We start from the raw sequence: 19,928 nt of genomic DNA, 5'->3' as shown, positions 1-19,928 counted from the left end.
CAAGGGAATTTAAGTGGCTGGGTGCCATGAATGATGCCACTATGTCTTAACTGGTGGACGTATTCAGCAATACTTACATCTTGTGTTTGCTCCTCCCATGAACAGCTTAAAAAAGATCCTCATGGGCGGGGCAAACGGAATGTTCAAAACGAAATCTGAAGCATACTTTTGAGTTTATTTATGAGTACGGTGTAAGTGTGTACTGAACAAGTCAGAATCTTTGGTCTGGTCAAGGGAATTTATGTGGCTGGGTGCTGTGAATGATACCGTGTTGTCGTAACTGGAGGATATATTCAGCAATACTTACATCTTTGCCAGGAGGACCAGCTTCACCTCTCTCACCCTGAAGGAAGGAGAAAGAAGGTTTATCATCATAAGCAGAGTGCAGGCATGGATATATCTGTAAGTGGAGGTAATAGCTGATCTACCCCACCATATAATCCAATGTTGTATGGATAAGTCCAAACATCTGAGCAGAGTACATTACTTATAGCAATGGCTCACCTTCCTGCCATCTTCTCCAGGAGTCCCCTCCTCTCCCTAGAGGACAAAAAGAAAGATGGCATCAATACCACACACTAGTAGTAAAGTAAGATTGCCGAAAAGTCTTAAAATAGTTACTCACATTTTTGCCATTCAGGCCAGGCTTTCCATCTACCCCAGGTTTTCCCTTTGTATGGTAAAAAAAAGCTTTTCAGATAAAACTTTTATTGTATAAGAAAAAGTCACAAATTATGGAGCATATAGGTCAAAATGTGTAAATTTATTAACTTTTTAAAAAAGTGGTCGAAACTTTGTGGAACGTGGTGCGGCAACTTTTCATTAATGCTACTGGCCTTCATAAATATTTGCCAGGATGTTAACACTTTTCTCCAAAACTTGAGCTTATATAATTTAAAGGGGCACTCTATATAATGTATAGATGCTATTTTACCTGGTGGTGGACCCTCCACCGACTTTTTCCACTGACTTTTTGCAAATACTTAGCTGAATGACATGGTCAGAAGTGGCGATCAAAACTAATCAGGGTGATGACTCTATTATCAAAGCTGTAAAACTGACCTTATTGCATAGATCAGCCAATCAGAGCTCTGTTATTATTTCATCAGAGAGGTTTAAAATAAAAGCTGAGCTCTGATTCGTTGCTATAGCAACTGACAGTTTTTCCCGCCAATGACTACTCACCGCTGCTCCTGGTGGCCCAGCAGGTCCAATTGGTCCAGGGGGTCCGTGCTCTCCTCTTAATCCTGGAAGACCCTAAAGCAGATCACTCATAGCAATTTCAATCAAAAAAAAAAACCACAAGGGAAAATAAAAGGACAATACCACAAAGACTTAAAATAAAATACTCACATCTCGCCCTGGATCTCCTTGTTTTCCTAAATCCCCCTATGATAGTAAATGTATTTTAGTACTTTTATATACTATTAATGTATATAGAAAACAGTATTATAGCAGCTATATTCCTGTACATAGGGGGCAGTATTATAGTAGTTATATTCTTGTACATAGGGGGCAGTATTATAGTAGTTATATTCTTGTACATAGGTGCAGTATTATAGTAGTTATATTCTAGTACATAGGAGCAGTATTATAGCAGTTATATTCCTGTACATAGGGGGCAGTATTATAGTAGTTATATTCTAGTACATAGGGGCAGTATTATAGAAGTTATATTCTTGTACATAGGTGCAGTATTATAGTAGTTATATTCTAGTACATAGGAGCAGTATTATAGCAGTTATATTCCTGTACATAGGGGGCAGTATTATAGTAGTTATATTCTAGTACATAGGGGCAGTATTATAGAAGTTATATTCTAGTACATAGGGGCAGTATTATAGTAGTTATAGTTTTCTATATAGGGAGCAGTATTAAAGTAGTTATATTCTTGTACATAGGGACAGTATTATAGTAAATATATTCTTGTACATAGGGGGCAATATTATAGTAGTTATATTCTTGTATATAGGAGCAGTATTAGGCTATGTGCGCACGTGTGCGCTCTGCACCGCACCGAAAATGAAGCTGAAAAGCTGCGTTCTGAAGCGCATGGTGCCAGCAGATTCGTGCGCTCTGCATGCTGCCTCTCCCTATAGACAGAATGCAGAACGCACGAAAGAAGTGACATGTCACTTCTTAGAACGCAGCGATTCGGCAAGCAGCCGAATTGCTGCGTTCTAACATGCCACGTGCGCACGGCTCCTGCACAATCTCCATAGATTGTGCAGGGGACGCAGGACGCATGCAGTTACGCTGCGGTGCAGAACGCAGCGTAACTGCATGTAATACGCACATGTGCGCACATACCCTTATAGTGGTTTATATTTTTGTACATAGGAGCAGTATTATAGTAGTTATATTCTTGTACATAAAAGGCAGTATTATAGTAGTTATATTCTTGTACATAGAGGGCAGTATTATAGAATTTATATTCTTGTACATAGGGGGCACTATTATAGCGGTTATATTCTTGCACATAGAGGCAGTATTATAGTAGGAATATTCTTGTACATAGGGGCAGTATTATAATTAATATATTCTTGTACGTAGGGGGCAGTATTATAGTACATATATTCTTGTACATTGGCGGCTGTATTATAGGAGTTATATTCCTGTACATAGGGGCTGTATTATAGTAGTTATATTCTTGTATATAGGGAGCAGTATTATAGTAGTTATATTCTTGTACATAGGAGCAGTATTATAGTTGTTATATTATTGTACATAGGGACAGTATTATAGCAGTTATATTCCTGTACATAGGGGCAGTATTATAGTAGTTATATTCTTGTATATAGGGAGCAGTATTATAGTAGTTATATTCTTGTACATAGGGGGCAGTATTATAGCAGTTATTTTCTTGTACATAGAGGCTGTATTATAGTAGTTATATTCTTGTATATAGGGAGCATTATTATAGTAGTCATAGTATTGAACACAGGGGGCAGTATTATAGTAGTTATATCCTTGTACATAGAAGCAGTACTATAGTAGTTTTATTTTTTTACAGAGGGTAGTATTGCAGTATATTGTTGGAAATCCACTTACACATTATTTCCTCCCTTACCCTTAGTCCCGGTGTCCCTGGCTGTCCTGGTTTTCCATCATTTCCATTTCTTCCATCCCCTCCTGGAGGTCCACGATCGCCCTTAATGGAACAGAACAAACAATAAAGTGTAATATGATAGATATGAGGAGTGCATACGATGTTCTTGTAGTGAGGTTTCCATACTCTGTAGCTTATCAGCTCAGCTAATGCGCTTCATGCCACTGGGAATCTGGATGTTATTAGCACAGGATCCGGTGGAATGAAGGACACCAGTATGAGCCCAATAGTGGCACCCAATGGACGTTGCTTCTTGACCACGAACATAAAGGGAAAGCCATAGCTGCTTAGATGATCCGCATATATTCATCTGGCTACACACCTTGTCACCTGGAACTCCGCGATCTCCAGCCTCTCCCTGTATATCAGCGACAAATAAAGTGACTGGTTAGAATGCAAAATGGCTGATAACAGAGAACAACAGATTGTGTTCAACAGCAATGGAATAGTAGATTATAGAAGAATTTAGATTAGTGTCCTTGTAAGAACCGTACCCGTACGCCTGGCGCCCCTCTGGCTCCATCCAAACCCTGCAAAAAACGGGAACTAGTCATTTATATTTCATTATAAGTATATATGATGACATCACAATAAGACTATCTGAAAAAGCCATTAGCATTTAATGGTTAAAACTGTATGTAAAAAAATCTATAAAATATAGTAATAATAACATAGGATCACAATACTTACCCTCTCTCCAGCAAGACCATTAACACCACCTTCTCCCTTCTGCCCCTTAGCTCCATGTTCTCCCGGGTCACCAGCATCTCCCTAAATGTACATATGAAATACAATTTAGTACAGCCAATATTATTTTGGGTGCACTTTGCAAAATAAAAAAATAAAATGAAGCAGCTTTGCAATTAGTTTTGATTTAAAAAAAAAAATATGAAAATAAAAATGCCGTTTTGTGTTTACAGCTCCTTTGCAGACCCATATGTCTCTATAACAGACTGCAAGCAAACCCAGAGCTGGCGGCACCACCTGGCGCACCCGGGCAACTGCCAGGGCCCTAGACAAATGGGATGGCAGCAGGAGCACTGATCTTTTTTGCGATTCCTGGGCAGATTTCTAGGGACTGAAGTGCTCAGGCTGCCAGCCGCATTTTGCCGGTTGCCGGCCCTTTAAACATGCCCTTGCACGCAGCATTCACTGCTGAACACTGTGTGCACATGCATTGAAGGACGCTGTTCATTTGTGTGCTGGGCATTAGCCCATGATACGCTCAAGTCCCACAGATGAAGAGATGCGGCAGCGCTAGCATAAGCGTCCCCTAGTGCTGTATGCCCCCTCATTCCAGTCCTGTATGCCCCCCAGTGCTGTATACCCCCTCATCCCAGTGCTGTATGCCCCCCAGTAACGTCTATGCCCAAAGGTATTGTGTATGTACCCCAGTAACGTGTATGCTCCCCAGTGCTGTGTGCCTCCCCAATGTCGCAAGGCCCCCCACTAACGTGTATGCCCCCCAGTAATGTGTATGCCCCCTGTAATGTGTATGCCCCACAGTGCTCTATGCCTCCCCAATGTCATAATCCCTCCACAAATGTGTATGCCCCCCAGTAATGTGTATGCCTCCCCAGTGTCGTATGCCCCCCACTAACGTGTATGCCCCCCAGTAATGTGTATGCTCCCCAGTGCTGTATGCCTCCCCACTAACGTGTATTCCCTCCACTAACCTGTATGCCCCCCATTAACGTGTATACCCCAGTGATGTGTATGCCCCCTCAGTAATATGTATGGCCCTCCCAGTAATGTGTATGCCTCCCCAGTAACGTGTATTCCCTCCCAGTAATATGCATACCCCCAGTTCTGCTGTCTAATCCCCCAGTGATGTCTATGCCCCCCAGTCTCACCAGTGCTGTTTATGCCCCCCCAGTGCTTTCTATGCCCCCAATGATGTCTATGTCCCCAACCTCCCCTGTGATGTATTTGCTACAGTCTTCCCTTTGAGGTATATACTGTAGACCCCATGTTTCCTGTGATGTATATACAGCAGTCATACTGTCCACTGTGTGGCCTTTTTTGCTAACGGTGACTCTGCCGGGATAGCACACAAACAGAATTAAAGGCACAGTGCCGGCCCAGCAGCCTCATTGTTAGCAGACCATCACACTGCACTGAGGCCAACACATTGAGGTTATACAGGGTTCCCATTGTTTGTTTTGGATCCTCAATGCCGCAAATTAATTCCTAGCCCTTTTAGGCTGTTGTTTCGTGGTTGCAAAGGCATCTACAGTGTTAATGTAAGATATTTAAAGGGGCTGTTCCCTTTCAAGCACCATCATGAAGGGCCTTGTAGCTGTGTATGCCTTGTCATATTGTTCTCATTATTGAAAAGCAAAGGGGTATCTTAAAGGGAAATTGCTATAAAAATAAATGCTATATTGTATATATCCCCATGCATTCACACTCACCTTGTCCCCTTTAACTCCAGGAAGCACAGACTCAACTGATCCCTAAAAACAAAAATCTCCAATGAAATCCCACTTGGTGACGATTGACATCAAGCCTCCTAGAGTAAATGGCGTAATAAAACAAGAAAAAATCTTACAGGTTTTCCTGCGGGTCCTTGAGGTCCTTGGGGCCCCTACAATAATAATATAATGAATAAATCAGGTTATTATATAATTGTGTCTGAGCCGAACTAATATAAAATGCAGTCATTATATCATTATAGGGCTATAGTCACACTATGATTGGCATGTATCATCTTACTTACTGGTTCACCCTGGTCGCCTTTACTGCCAGCAACGCCGGGGCTCCCCTAGAAAATAAATGACATTTTATTATAAGGGAACCATCAACACTTTTTCTTTCCTAAATGTTCCCTCATCAGCTGTGAATTATATTAGTGAGAAATGGAAGTGGAGACCCCGTAATGTTAAAGAGCGGGGGGCCGAACCACCGATGCTCTGCTGACCCCATAACTGCAGAGTCCACCTCTGGTAACATCAGCACAAAAACTGCACCTGCCGGAGACTTCATGGCCGAAAAGCTGCCTGCAACCGTACATCACCAAGCACAATGCCTGGCCATACATCACCAAGCACAATGCCTGGCCGTACATCACCAAGCACAATGCCTGGCCGTACATCACCAAGCACAATGCCGAGCCGTACATCACCAAGCACAATACCGAGCCGTACATCACCAAGCACAATGCCGAGCCGTACATCACCAAGCACAATGCCGAGCCCCACATCACCAAGCACAATGCCGAGCCGTACATCACCAAGCACAATCCTGAGCCATACATCACCATGCACAATGCCGAGCCCTACATCACCAAGCACAATGCCGAGCCATACATCACCAAGCACAATGCCGAGCCATACATCACCAAGCACAATCCTGAGCCATACATCACCAAGCACAATGCTGAGCCGTACATCACCGAGCACAATGCCGAGCCGTACATCACCAAGCACAATGCCGAGCCGTACATCACCAAGCACAATGCCGAACCATACATCACCAAGCACAATGCCGAGCCCCACATCACCAAGCACAATGCCTGGCCGTACATCACCAAGCACAATGCCTGGCCGTACATCACCAAGCACAATGCCTGGCCGTACATCACCAAGCACAATGCCTGGCCGTACATCACCAAGCACAATGCCTGGCCGTACATCACCAAGCACAATGCCGAGCCCTACATCATCAAGCACAATGCTGAGCCGTACATCACCAAGCACAATGCTGAGCCGTACATCACCGAGCACAATGCCGAGCCGTACATCACCAAGCACAATGCCGAGCCGTACATCACCAAGCACAATGCCGAACCATACATCACCAAGCACAATGCCGAGCCCCACATCACCAAGCACAATGCCTGGCCGTACATCACCAAGCACAATGCCTGGCCGTACATCACCAAGCACAATGCCGAGCCGTACATCACCAAGCACAATGCCGAGCCGTACATCACCAAACACAATGTCGAGCCGTACATCACCAAGCACAATGCTGAGCCGTACATCACCAAGCACAATGCCGAGCCGTACATCACCAAGCACAATGCTGAACCATACATCATCAAGCATAATGCCAAGCCGTACATCACCAAGCACAATGCCGAACCATACATCACCAAGCACAATGCCGAGCCCCACATCACCAAGCACAATGCCTGGCCGTACATCACCAAGCACAATGCCTGGCCGTACATCACCAAGCACAATGCCGAGCCGTACATCACCAAGCACAATGCCGAGCCGTACATCACCAAACACAATGTCGAGCCGTACATCACCAAGCACAATGCTGAGCCGTACATCACCAAGCACAATGCCGAGCCGTACATCACCAAGCACAATGCCGAGCCGTACATCACCAAGCACAATGCTGAACCATACATCATCAAGCATAATGCCAAGCCGTACATCACCAAGCACAATGCCGAGCCATACATGACCAAGCACAATGCGGAGCCGTATATCACCAAGCACAATGCTGAGCCCTACATCACCAAGCACAATGCCGAGCCATACATGACCAAGCACAATGCCTAGTTGTACATCACCAAGCACAATGCTTAGCCATACATCAGCAAGCACAATGCGGAGCCGTACATCACCAAGCACAATGCTTAGCCATACATCAGCAAGCACAATGCGGAGCCATACATCACCAAGCACAATGCCGAGCCGTACATCACCAAGCACAATGCCAAGCGTCAGATGGAGCAGTGTAAAGCCGCCACCACTGGACTCTGGAGGAGACGTGTTCTGTGCAGTGATGGATCACACTGCTCTATCTGATGGACGAGTCTGCGTTTGGTGAATGCCAGGAGAACATTACCTGTCTGATTCCATTGTGCCCGCTGTGCAGTTTGGTGTAGGAGGGATTGGACTATGGGTTGTTGTAGCGCCCTGGAAAACCAGGTAGATGTACACATAGGCCCCCGCATAACACCCATCCCACACAGGGATAAATCAGCCGACCTGAAACCCTAGTCACCCCCCCCCTCAGGAAAGGACAGGCACACCAGCGGGAGGGACCAGGCGGTAAGGGAACGCCCACCTAGGGGTCGGGAGAACCCGGGGTGGGAAAAACAGTCAGTCTAGTCTATAGTTAAGTTCAGAGTGGAGTGGAGGAGCCGAGTTCAGGCAGTCAAGGCCTGAACTGCAAGCTGACAGGTGCCAGGGTCGGAGCCCTGACACCTTTGCTAGGTGGCAGACAGTAGCCAGTGGCGGCAGGAGACGGGAAGACAGCTGCCGAAGATACGAGGTGGATCGGGACAGGGTTGTAGCCCGCCAGTGCCGAGACCAGAGAACTGACCCGGAAACCGTGCACATAGGGGGTACTTTGACCCTGAAGCCAGGACCGGCACCAACGGCCTAGCTAATTAACCAATTTTAGGGCAGGATTTTAGGTCCTGTCCCAACCTAAGTCCCGAAAAGTAGACAACCACCCACAGAGAGGGATAGGGCAACCGCCAGGGCCCGTAGATCCCAAGGGTCAGCATCAGACGGGCACGGCTCCCAACCGAAGGACCGGGAGTGGACTCCCCGTGTTAAACATCGGGAAGTCTATCTTTGAGCAACACGAAGTGCAGAGGAGAAAGGCATTGACTACTAGCCCGGGTGTGGGACCTGATACACCCGTCTGCGGGAGCCGGCCACCATCACCTTGGTTTACCACAGGACTTGTGAGCTTTATTTGACTGTGAGTAACACCCCCATCCTAACCGGGTGCGCTGGTCCCTGCAATCACCATCCTCAGCATAGAGACACTGGGCCCCGGGACATCGGGACATCCATCCCTACCCACGGAGGGGTTAACATCCAGCTGCCAGCCCAACGTCCCCGGGAGCCCCGCAACAGCAGCGTTGGTGCTACATCTCACCACACACCGTGGGTGGCGTCACAGACATTTTACAACCAATCCCGTATAAATACGTCCCCTTTTATTTGGAGTGTCCGCGCGACCCCCGAGTCCGGAGAACCCCTCAAGCCGTACCGTAGATCCGGATCCGAGCAGCGCCGGCTGCTGGCACGGGGGCGGCACACTGTTATCAGGGGTCAGCTTCGGCCTCTTAGTTCCAATGTTGGGAAATGTTAAGACATTGTGGACATTTGTAGTTTCCTACTTTATGGGAACAGTTTTGGGAAGGCCCTACTCTATCTCCCATTAATGTACCCAGTGTATACAGACATGGTTGGGGGAGTTTGATGGAAGAACATGACTGGCCGCACAGAGCCCGGACCTCAGCCCCATCCAACAACTAGAAGGAGATTGTGACCCCGGCCCCTCCCCGACATCAGTGTCTGATTTCTCAAAGGTTCTTCTGGATGAAGGGGCTAAAATTCCCACAGACGCCTCCAAAATCTTGTTGAAATCCTTCCCAGAATAGCCGGAGCCATTTTATCTGCAGAGGGGTGAATCCATATTAATGTCTATGGCTGTAGAACGGGAGGTCAGAGAAGCTCCTGGAGGAGGATGTGGAGGGGGCACATACTTATCTCCACATAGTGTGTGTATACAGTGTGTCCACCCATATCCTGTCCACCGCCATTAACTTGAGAACGGCGGCAGCTATAAGCATAGAAGTGGTGTCTAGGTATAGTAAAGTAGCCATGCGCTACGCAGTGAAACCACCTATAGCGCCACCTGGTGGAAAACAACGGAGTTAGCATTTTTATCTCGAAAACGGAACAAGATAGAGAAAAAAAATGAATTACAAAGTTGTAGGGCATCATCAATTCAATACGAATCGACACCTTGCATACAGAAATGCTATGATTAGAACATGTAAAATTCACAAGGCTGCGGACGTGAAGCGATACCTCATGGAGACCTTCCTACAAGTCATTGGGTATGGTGGCTGTGTGGAGTGGCCTCCACGCTCACCTGACCTGACCCCATTGGACTTCTTTCTGTGAGGTCACATCAAACAGCAGGTGTATGCGACCCCTCCACCAACATTGCAGGACCTACGACGACGTATCACAAATGCTTGTGCAAACGTGTCACCTACCATATGGCACAACGTGCAGCCAGATACAGTATGCTGTGCAGAGTCCAGATGTGCATTGCAGCTGACGGGGGACACTTTGAGCATCAAAGTTAACCCTAGAACGCGCAAGCAATTCAATCTACCATAGAAAACAAATGACCTAGCAGGCCTGCGAGGCCCCAGGTATGCGTTCTAGGGTTAAATGAGCCCCATATGCGTGACCAGCATTCAATGTTTTGGGAGGGGTCATGGGTTTCATATCATAGCATTTCTGTATGCAAGGTGTCGATTCGTATTGAATTGATGATGCCCTACAACTTTGTAATTCACTTTTTTTCTCTATCTCGTTCCGTTTTTGAGATAAAAATGCTAACTTCGTTGTTTTCCACCAGGTGGCGCTATAGGTGGTTTCATTGCGTAGCGCATGGATACTTTACTATACCTAGACACCACTTCTATGCCTATAGCTGCCGCCGTTCTCAAGTTAATGGCGGTGGACAGGATATGGGTGGACACACTGTCCACACCTTGGAGGGGGATGTGGAGGGGGCACATACTTATCTCCACATAGTGTGTAAATATAATGTCTATGGATGTAGAATGGGAGGTCAGAGAAGCTCCTGGAGTTAGGGTGACTTCTCACATAGCGAGATCGCTGCTGAGTCACGATTTTTGTGACGCAGCAGTGACCTCATTAGCGATCTCGCTGTGTGTGACACTGAGCAGCGATCTGGCCCCTGCTGTGAAATCGCTGCTCGTTACACACAGTGCTGGTTCATTTTTGATGTTGCTATCCCGCTGTGAAGCACACATCACTGTGTTTGACAGCAAGAGAGCAACGATCTGAATGTGCATGGAGCAGGGAACCGGCGTCTGGCAGCCTGCGGTAAGCGGTAACCAATGTAAATATCGGGTAACCAAGCGAAGTGCTTTGCTTGGTTACCCGATATTTACCTTGGTTACTATCGTCCGCTGCTCTCAGGCTGCCAGTGCCGGCTCTCTGCTCCCTGCACACGTAGCCAGAGTACACATCGGGTAAATAAGCAAAGCGGTTTGCTTATTAACCCGATGTGTACTCTGGCTACGAGTGCAGGGAGCCAGCACTAAGCGGTGTGCGCTGGTAACCAAGGTAAATATTGGGTAACCAAGCGCTTGGTTACCCGATATTTACCTTAGTTACCAAGCGCAGCATCGCTTCCACGCGTCGCTGGGGGCTGGTCACTGGTCGCTGGTGAGATCTGCCTGATTGACAGCTCACCAGCGACCATGTAGCGACGCACCAACGATCCTGACCAGGTCAGATCGCTGGTGGGATCGCTGGAGCGTTGCTAAAGTGTGACGGTACCCTTAGATGTGGAGGAGTGGGTGTGTCGCCCTGGGCAAGCCAGGGGACACAGGTCACACACCACCACACCCCACATCCCAGGTAGGCACACCTAAGCTGAACCAAAAATCCTTGTTGCCTTCCTCCAGGAGTCTGTTGATGCACACCAGGGGGTGGGCCAGGCGGTTGGCTCCGCCCACCAAGGAGCTCACAACTCTGGAGGCAGGAAGTACCAGGCAGATTAGCTCAGGAGGAGCTTGAGTAAACATCGAGATTAGCCCGGGGAGGGCAAGAGTAAACAACGGAGTTGAGTGAGGAGCAGATAAGAGAAGTGAAAGTGGAGGAAAGAAGAGTAGTAAAGGAGGAAAGCAAGTGAGGTGACAGAGCAGAGAGTGTGCAAGCCTGAGAGCCCAGCTTTGTGTAGGGCCAGAACAGCAAGGTCAGCGACGGCGGTGACTGTCCGCAGGGGGACCGTTTGGAAGTTCCTGGAAGGACCCTGTTGGCTGTGTGCCCGGTGGTCTGGAGCAGTGTTCCGAAAGACAGTCAGCACCAGGGCAGGGGCCTCTCGGACCCCGGCAAGGCTAGGAGTCGCCAAATTTGCCGAATCCGTCAGTGAAGGGGACGTAGATTCCCCCAACAACCAAGTCCCGATTGAAGGCAACAGTCCAACCTGTACAACAGAGGCACCGCCACCGCCAGGGCACCAGTCTCTGAGGGCCAGCGCCTACGGGCAAAGTGTAGTGCTCCTCCGGCCCAGCTTGAAGCCGGGGAGCGGGTTACCGGTGGGGACCCATCGCAACCATCCATACATACAGGTGCAGGGAAGAGAGAGATCACCGTCACCTACCGGGGAAGCAAAGCAGCCGTCTGTGGGACCGTCCTACCAGCCGTTGGTTTACCGTACAAACTGTGTCACGTCTCAGGCTGAGTGAGTACCACCGTGCCGCAAGGCACAGCGCTGTCCCCGCGTCCCTGCGCCCACCAAGCCCTGCACCTCCCAAGCCATCACCGGGCCCCGGGATCACCACCCCTACCCACGGAGGGGCAACACAACACCTGGCTGCTCCCCATCACCATCCCCGGGATCCCCGCATTGAGCAGCGGTGGTGCTACACATCACCACAACCGTGGGTGGCGTCACGGACATTATCCCAACACCCCAAACAACCCCCCTTTCACTCACGGGCGAGGAGTGTCGCTCGAGGAACCCCGGGATCCGGCCTACGGCTCGAGCCACCACTGAGCAGCTGCCGGAACCGAGCAGAAGGGGTGAGCGTGGTGTGCCGACACCCTCCTCCCCGCCCGCGACAACTTGGCGTCACGAACAGGATCTTACCGCTCTGCCGTCTGGTAGAGGTGCGCCTTGTTACCGCCGGAGGTATCCGGCAGAAAAATTTCAGAAGCCGCCATCTTTGGCGCGAAAAGTTCCCGCTCGAGCGTCTTCTCGAGCAGTAGAGGCGCGAAGGCCAAAACCCCGCCCCGAGAGAGGAGGGGCCGGAAAGAGCTAAGGGGGACGCGATAGCGGCCGGCCGCATGTAGCTGCGGCTATAAAAGCAGGGACGCCAGGACTCTGCAGCGATATTGGGTTCCTGGAAAAACCTCGTTACCAAGATGCAAGATCCAACTCGCAACGAGGAAGCCCCCGCGCCCGGCACGGCGACGTGGTTGAGGGACCGGACCGTCCCGCTGAGTAACCGTCTGCAGGCCCAGATGCAACTCCTCCTGGAGGAGTGGGAGACCGACATGGCGGACGTAGTGGCTGCTATGTGGAGACGCGAGGCAGAAGAGGATTTGGAGGAGCGGGTAAGCGACCCACGCCCCTGTATTCCTGAAGGATCGGCCGCTGCGGCTGAGGGGCCCGGCCGGCTTCCGCTCACCCTGCCTCTCTCCCCGCTATCCGTAATAGCGGCTGCCGCCCCGCCATTAGGCCCGCTACCTGCCCAACCGGTAGCGATACCCTGCCCGGCCGCTCCGGCGGACCAGCCGGCTGCAGACGTCCAGGACGGCCCTGAAATGCACCAAGGGGAACCGCTAGAACCACGGCCCCTTAACAGCGTGGTGCCTGAAGTCCCAGTAGAGACTGTGCCAGACCCTGAGCCCGGGACCGTGGCTTGGATGAAGGCCCGGGTGATACAATTCCACCAACGACAGCAGGATCAGATCTTTCGGATGCTGGAGCAGTGGACCAACGTGGTGGAGGAGCTGATTACAACTGTCCCGATGGGCGAAAGGGGAATAGATGTAGCAGAACCGACTGGTGACCCACGTCCCTATGTCCTCCCAGGACCGGCCGCTGCGGCTGAGGGGCCCGGCCTAGTCTCGGCCTATGCATCGCCCTTGCTGTCACTGATGGGGCGCCTCAACATAAGCTCGCCTACTCTGCTGCTCCATGTTACTGCAGATGGGGATGACGTGGTGGATGCTGGAGGCCAGGAGGCTGCGGCAGCTGGCGGCAACCCGCCTGACGCAGAAACAAGAAATGACGACTCCTGCCCCAGCTCCGGGCCCGCTGTTGCGGCTGAAGGAGCAATTGAGCGTTCCCGCTATGTGGGGGACCCTGTGGTTTATCATATTCCGCGTACCGGTGGAAATGGGTGCCGGGTACCTCTGTCGCAGCAGGCATGTCAGTGCATGTTTGATGTGTTGGTGGCAGAGGATGGGTCCGCCTTAGTAGAGGAACTGGAGTAGGGCAATGGATGCCCGCAGCACCGTCCCCGTTGGGACCACCTGTTTGTTTGCAAAGTTTTTGAAAGTTCTGCAATAATAAGAAAATGATAATTACCGAACAGTAACCAGATTGTCTGCTGTGATTTGCAACCGGCTGGAGCCGGCACCGTTGTCCCCGTGGGGACCGTTTAAAAATGCATGGGAACTATCCATGGACAAGCCCGTGAACTTTGCAGGGCAACCACAAACGTTAGTGGCTTGTAAATATGTTGGGTACCGTTACCGTTTCCGCAGGCCGCCTCCGGAGAGGCAGGTTGGAGGGAGGGCCCTGAGCAGAGCAGGCCAGGGCCCAGCCACCAAAGGAACCGGTGGCTACCCTCTGGAGGGAAGGACAGATCCCGCTCGGGTACCGTGTGCTGGACTGTGGGTCAAGGGGTGCTGCCTGGGTTTTAGGGGCAGCATCAGGGCCAGGTTACTTGGGTGGGAGAGAGCGGAAACCGTAACCGTATACCGTTGAAACGTTAAAAGTAAAATGTGCCTCCCGTCTTGGGAAGAAGTTATTGAAATGTATGTTTGTTTAACCCTGTTATCCCTTTTACAGAAAAATAAAACCGGTGTAGGACGGCAGCCCGCGGACGGTCTGCATTTTGCTAAGGGGGAATGTGTCGCCCTGGGCAAGCCAGGGGACACAGGTCACACACCACCACACCCCACATCCCAGGTAGGCACACCTAAGCTGAACCAAAAATCCTTGTTGCCTTCCTCCAGGAGTCTGTTGATGCACACCAGGGGGTGGGCCAGGCGGTTGGCTCCGCCCACCAAGGAGCTCACAACTCTGGAGGCAGGAAGTACCAGGCAGATTAGCTCAGGAGGAGCTTGAGTAAACATCGAGATTAGCCCAGGGAGGGCAAGAGTAAACAACGGAGTTGAGTGAGGAGCAGATAAGAGAAGTGAAAGTGGAGGAAAGAAGAGTAGTAAAGGAGGAAAGCAAGTGAGGTGACAGAGCAGAGAGTGTGCCAAGCCTGAGAGCCCAGCTTTGTGTAGGGCCAGAACAGCAAGGTCAGCGACGGCGGTGACTGTCCGGAGGGGGACCGTTTGGAAGTTCCTGGAAGGACCCCGTTGGCTGTGTGCCCGGTGGTCTGGAGCAGTGTTCCGAAAGACAGTCAACACCAGGGCAGGGGCCTCTCGGACCCCGGCAAGGCTAGGAGTCGCCAAATTTGCCGAATCCGTCAGTGAAGGGGACGTAGATTCCCCCAACAACCAAGTCCCGATTGAAGGCAACAGTCCAACCTGTACAACAGAGGCACCGCCACCGCCAGGGCACCAGTCTCTGAGGGCCAGCGCCTGCGGGCAAAGTGTAGTGCTCCTCCGGCCCAGCTTGAAGCCGGGGAGCGGGTTACCGGTGGGGACCCATCGCAACCATCCATACATACAGGTGCAGGGAAGAGAGACATCACCGTCACCTACCGGGGAAGCAAAGCAGCCGTCTGTGGGACCGTCCTACCAGCCGTTGGTTTACCGTACAAACTGTGTCACGTCTCAGGCTGAGTGAGTACCACCGTGCCGCAAGGCACAGCGCTGTCCCCGCGTCCCTGCGCCCACCAAGCCCTGCACCTCCCAAGCCATCACCGGGCCCCGGGATCACCACCCCTACCCACGGAGGGGCAACACAACACCTGGCTGCTCCCCATCACCATCCCCGGGATCCCCGCATTGAGCAGCGGTGGTGCTACACATCACCACAACCGTGGGTGGCGTCACGGACATTATTCCAACACCCCAAACAACCCCCCTTTCACTCACGGGCGAGGAGCGCCGCTCGAAGAAACCCCCGGGATCCGGCCTACGGCTCGAGCCACCACTGAGCAGCCGGACCCGAGCAGAAGGGGTGAGCGCGGTGTGCTGACACCCTCCTCCCCGCCCGTGACATGGGCACATACTTATCTCCACATAGTGTTTCTAGCACTGGTATCATGTATACAGATGATATCTTTGTGGACAGTGGTGTAGCTATAGTTAGGTGATGTAGTGGGCACCATGTCACCTGGCTCCAGTGTCTTGTCGATTTGCAGTGGCTCTTTTCAAGATCTGAGCACAAAAGCCACCATCATCCTGTCTCCACCTAAATATGGTCTCAATATTAAAATAGGATCTCCGTTTAATGCTTGTAGTAACGAGCTGTTACAGTTTCTACCATTTTGGAGATCTCTGTTTGCAGTCAGTGAATGGGACGAGCTGATCATTGCATTAAGCTCCTGCTACTTACGTTTCTTCCTTCCTCCCCAGCTTCTCCTGGTTCTCCCTTTTCTCCTGGGTTGCCCCTTGACCCTGGAAGACCCTGAATAATAGAAAAAAGTGAAAACAATCATATAAACAATGAATTGTCTTGAAAAAGGAGCATAAATGTAATGGTAAATGCACAGTAGCGGCGCGGGTCTCACCCTCAGGCCTCTTTCCCCGTTCTTTCCCGCAATACCCGATTCTCCCTGCAAGATGATGGACATAAGGTGTCAACTTTCATTTTTGCCATCAGGTCGCCATCACCCGGCGCTTCCCGTCAGTCTTACCGGCGTCCCTTCTTCTCCTTTGTCTCCCTTTTCTCCTTCTTTGCCCCGGAGTCCAATTTGCCCTGGAGGACCCGTTTTTCCAGGTTCTCCATCCACTCCTGGAACACCGGCTTCTCCCTGGAAAAAAAAGATAATTTACCACGGAGGTTCTGCAGCAGCTACGTTCCTCACCTCCTATGGTCGAGCCCACAAACTAATAATCCTTATTGATGATTAGGCCTGAAAACACTGAAAATAAATGGCAGTGTGTCCTGTAGAGCTGACGGGATGATCATTTATTACTCCAGAACCTCAATCCATCATTTATAAATGGGCTTTATGAGTGTCACGATTCCTCTGTGCAGAGCATCTTGCAGACTAGAAGATGCTCTGCTGCGTTTTCCTGGACTACAGACCTGGCAGTGTCACGATTCCTCTGTGCAGAGCATCTTGCAGACTAGAAGATGCTCTGCTGCGTTTTCCTGAACTACAGACCTGGCAGCGTCATGATTCCTCTGTGCAGAGCATCTTGCCTTTGGAGATGCTCGGCTGTGCTTTCCTGAGTTACTGAGCTGGCAGCTTGATTGACAGCGCATCATTCCATGTTGGTGCTGATTACTCAAGTGTTCCACCTTCCTGGTAATTGCCCAAATTTCTTTACTGAGCATGCTCGGCCTGAACCTTGCCAGTTGTATTTTCTGGTTCTGCAGTTGTGCTGTTGGCTTGTGTCTCTGCTAGAGTTCTGATCTTTGTTTTCTGACCCCGGACTGTTGTTTGACGCCTCTCTGTCTGCTCCTGTCGTGACCTGCTGCCTTTTGACCTTGGACCGTTACCTGACCACGTCTCTGTTTTCTCCCTGAACCTATTACATGCTCCCCTGGAATTCTGACCCTCGGGTTGAGACCTGACTACACCTCTGTTTACTCCTTGTGATCTGCCCGCTCACGGTCTACCCGCTCCTGTCGTGACCTCCTGCCACTTGACCCCGGTCCGTTACCTGACCACGTCTCTGTTTTATCCCTGAACCTATTACGTGCTCCCCTGGAATTCTGACCCTCGGATTGAGACCTGACTACACCTCTGTTTACTCCTTGTGATCTGCCCGCTCACGGTCTACCCGCTCCTGTCGTGACCTCCTGCCATTTGACCTCGGTCCGTTACCTGACCACGTCTCTGTTTTCTCCCTGAACCTATTACGTGCTCACCTGGAATTCTGAAGGCCCCGTCACACACAGAGATAAATCTTTGGCAGATCTGTGGTTGCAGTGAAATCATGGACATATTGTTCCATTTGTACACAGCCACAAACCTGGCACTGATTGTCCACAATTTCACTGCAACCACAGATCTGCCACAGATTTATCTCTGTGTGTGACAGGGCCTTGACACTCAGCTTGTGACCTGATTACATCTCTGTTTACTCCTTGTGATCATACTTGTCTTCCTGTTACCAGTACCCGGCTTTCCTGACTACTTTTCCTTCTATACTATCCGTAAGTAGTGACTAGCATCACAATAAGAGTATACAATCAGCGCCAATGGAATTACAGCTCAGCCATATTCAAGTGAATGCTGGACCAAGCTGCAATACCACACTTGACCAGTGGATTAGGGTGGCGCTGGTTCTGATATCTCAACACTCTAGACATAATAATCTCTAATGATGGTTCTTTTTGGGTTTTGCATTAGCTGATCACTCTATATTGAAGGTTACCCTACCTTGGAACCTGCTCTTCCAGCCAGACCCATAGGTCCCTAATGGAAAGCAAACAAGATATTAGCGTTAGTATAGGAAAAAAGTCATGATAAGAACAATATTCCAATTTCCGTTGCAGTTTGTGACACTTACCCTATCCCCTGCTTCTCCTTTCTCTCCCGGCAGACCGGGAGAACCAAGGCCTTCAGGACCCTGATCATACAGAAAGCAAAAATGATGATAAAAGTCTTGATCTAGAACCTGTAATTATGAAAGATGTCTTCTGTAGTAAGTACTTACTCTGTCGCCTTTCTCTCCTGGGTCGCCTTTTGCACCTTTTGCCCCATCCGGCCCCAGTAGACCACGATCACCCTATACAGAGAGACAGTATAATGGGATGAGTGCATTGAGAACAGTGACATCTGGTGGAGACTTTATGTCATTACAAGCTTCAGTAGTGAAGCCAAAATCTCACCTTGCTTCCTTTCACCCCAGCTGCGGTGGAAGTCTAGAACACACAAGCAGATCCATTATTACCTGCATCAACTGAGCGCTAGAACTGCACGCTTAGTGAATGGGAACTTCACTTACCGATGAGCCGGGCTCCCCCGGAAGTCCTTGCTCACCCTGAAATTGTAGATAATGTGTTATACTGGGTGATTGTGGGCCCTCAGGGCCGTCGGGGGCCCTTCTGCACTGTATATATCATTAGAAACGAGTTTCATCACCGACCTTTTCTCCCTGTATTCCCTGTGGTCCTATAGGTCCCTGAAATACAAATTTAAGACGATGTAAGGGTAATAGGCGCAGAACAATCCGAAATATAGAAATCGTGGCTCATCCACCCAAGGCACTAACAGACGGCGAACCCATGCAAGTTTTGGGGCCAGGTTTCAACATCCGCTGTACATCAGGAGCTGAGAACGCTCCACATAGCTCAGATGCTGGCTGCGCTTTACAGTCAGCACTTCACTTTAACTGCTCCGATCATGGTAGTGCTCGCTCATCACTAGTTACCAGTACTGAGCACCCGAGCATGGTAGTGCCTGCTCATCACTAGTTACCAGTACTGAGCACCCGAGCATGGTAGTGTCCACTCATCACTAGTTACGAGTACAGAGCACCCGAGCATGGTAGTGCCCGCTCATCACTAGTTACTAGTACTGAGCACCCGAGCATGGTAGTGCCCGCTCATCACTAGTTACTAGTACCGAGCACCCGAGCATGGTAGTGTCCGCTCATCACTAGTTACGAGTACTGAGCACCTGAGCATGGTAGTGTCCACTCATCACTAGTTACGAGTACAGAGCACCCGAGCATGGTAGTGCCCGCTCATCACTAGTTACTAGTACTGAGCACCCGAGCATGGTAGTGCCCGCTAATCACTAGTTACCAGTACTGAGCACCCGAGCATGGTAGTGCCCGCTAATCACTAGTTACTAGTACTGAGCACCCGAGCATGGTAGTGTCCACTCATCACTAGTTACGAGTACAGAGCACCCGAGCATGGTAGTGCCCGCTCATCACTAGTTACTAGTACTGAGCACCCGAGCATGGTAGTGCCCGCTAATCACTAGTTACGAGTACTGAGCAACCGAGCATGGTAGTGCCCGCTCACCACT

The 19,928-nt window shown here is 50.1% G+C and overlaps 1 protein-coding gene across 1 annotated transcript in view; it reads right to left on the bottom strand.

Annotated features, from left to right (window-relative positions):
* Positions 1-19,928, bottom strand: part of COL7A1 (collagen type VII alpha 1 chain) — a 193,444-nt gene that overhangs the window by 51,138 nt on the left and 122,378 nt on the right. The window contains exons 40-59 of the mRNA XM_075322059.1: positions 19,039-19,074; positions 18,898-18,933; positions 18,782-18,814; positions 18,607-18,678; positions 18,460-18,519; positions 18,330-18,365; positions 16,632-16,748; positions 16,506-16,550; positions 16,331-16,402; positions 5,829-5,873; positions 5,661-5,696; positions 5,524-5,565; positions 3,800-3,880; positions 3,604-3,639; positions 3,432-3,467; positions 3,071-3,151; positions 1,354-1,389; positions 1,186-1,257; positions 626-670; positions 505-540 (exon numbers count right to left, since the gene is read on the bottom strand). Coding sequence (XP_075178174.1) covers positions 505-540; positions 626-670; positions 1,186-1,257; positions 1,354-1,389; positions 3,071-3,151; positions 3,432-3,467; positions 3,604-3,639; positions 3,800-3,880; positions 5,524-5,565; positions 5,661-5,696; positions 5,829-5,873; positions 16,331-16,402; positions 16,506-16,550; positions 16,632-16,748; positions 18,330-18,365; positions 18,460-18,519; positions 18,607-18,678; positions 18,782-18,814; positions 18,898-18,933; positions 19,039-19,074 — 1,053 coding nt within the window. The remainder of the gene's footprint in view (positions 1-504; positions 541-625; positions 671-1,185; positions 1,258-1,353; positions 1,390-3,070; positions 3,152-3,431; positions 3,468-3,603; positions 3,640-3,799; positions 3,881-5,523; positions 5,566-5,660; positions 5,697-5,828; positions 5,874-16,330; positions 16,403-16,505; positions 16,551-16,631; positions 16,749-18,329; positions 18,366-18,459; positions 18,520-18,606; positions 18,679-18,781; positions 18,815-18,897; positions 18,934-19,038; positions 19,075-19,928) is intronic.

This window comes from Anomaloglossus baeobatrachus, chromosome 8 (genome assembly GCF_048569485.1).
Source record: "Anomaloglossus baeobatrachus isolate aAnoBae1 chromosome 8, aAnoBae1.hap1, whole genome shotgun sequence".
In the NCBI taxonomy this organism is placed as follows: domain Eukaryota; kingdom Metazoa; phylum Chordata; class Amphibia; order Anura; family Aromobatidae; genus Anomaloglossus; species Anomaloglossus baeobatrachus.
This window is presented reverse-complemented; position numbering and strand designations above follow the sequence as displayed.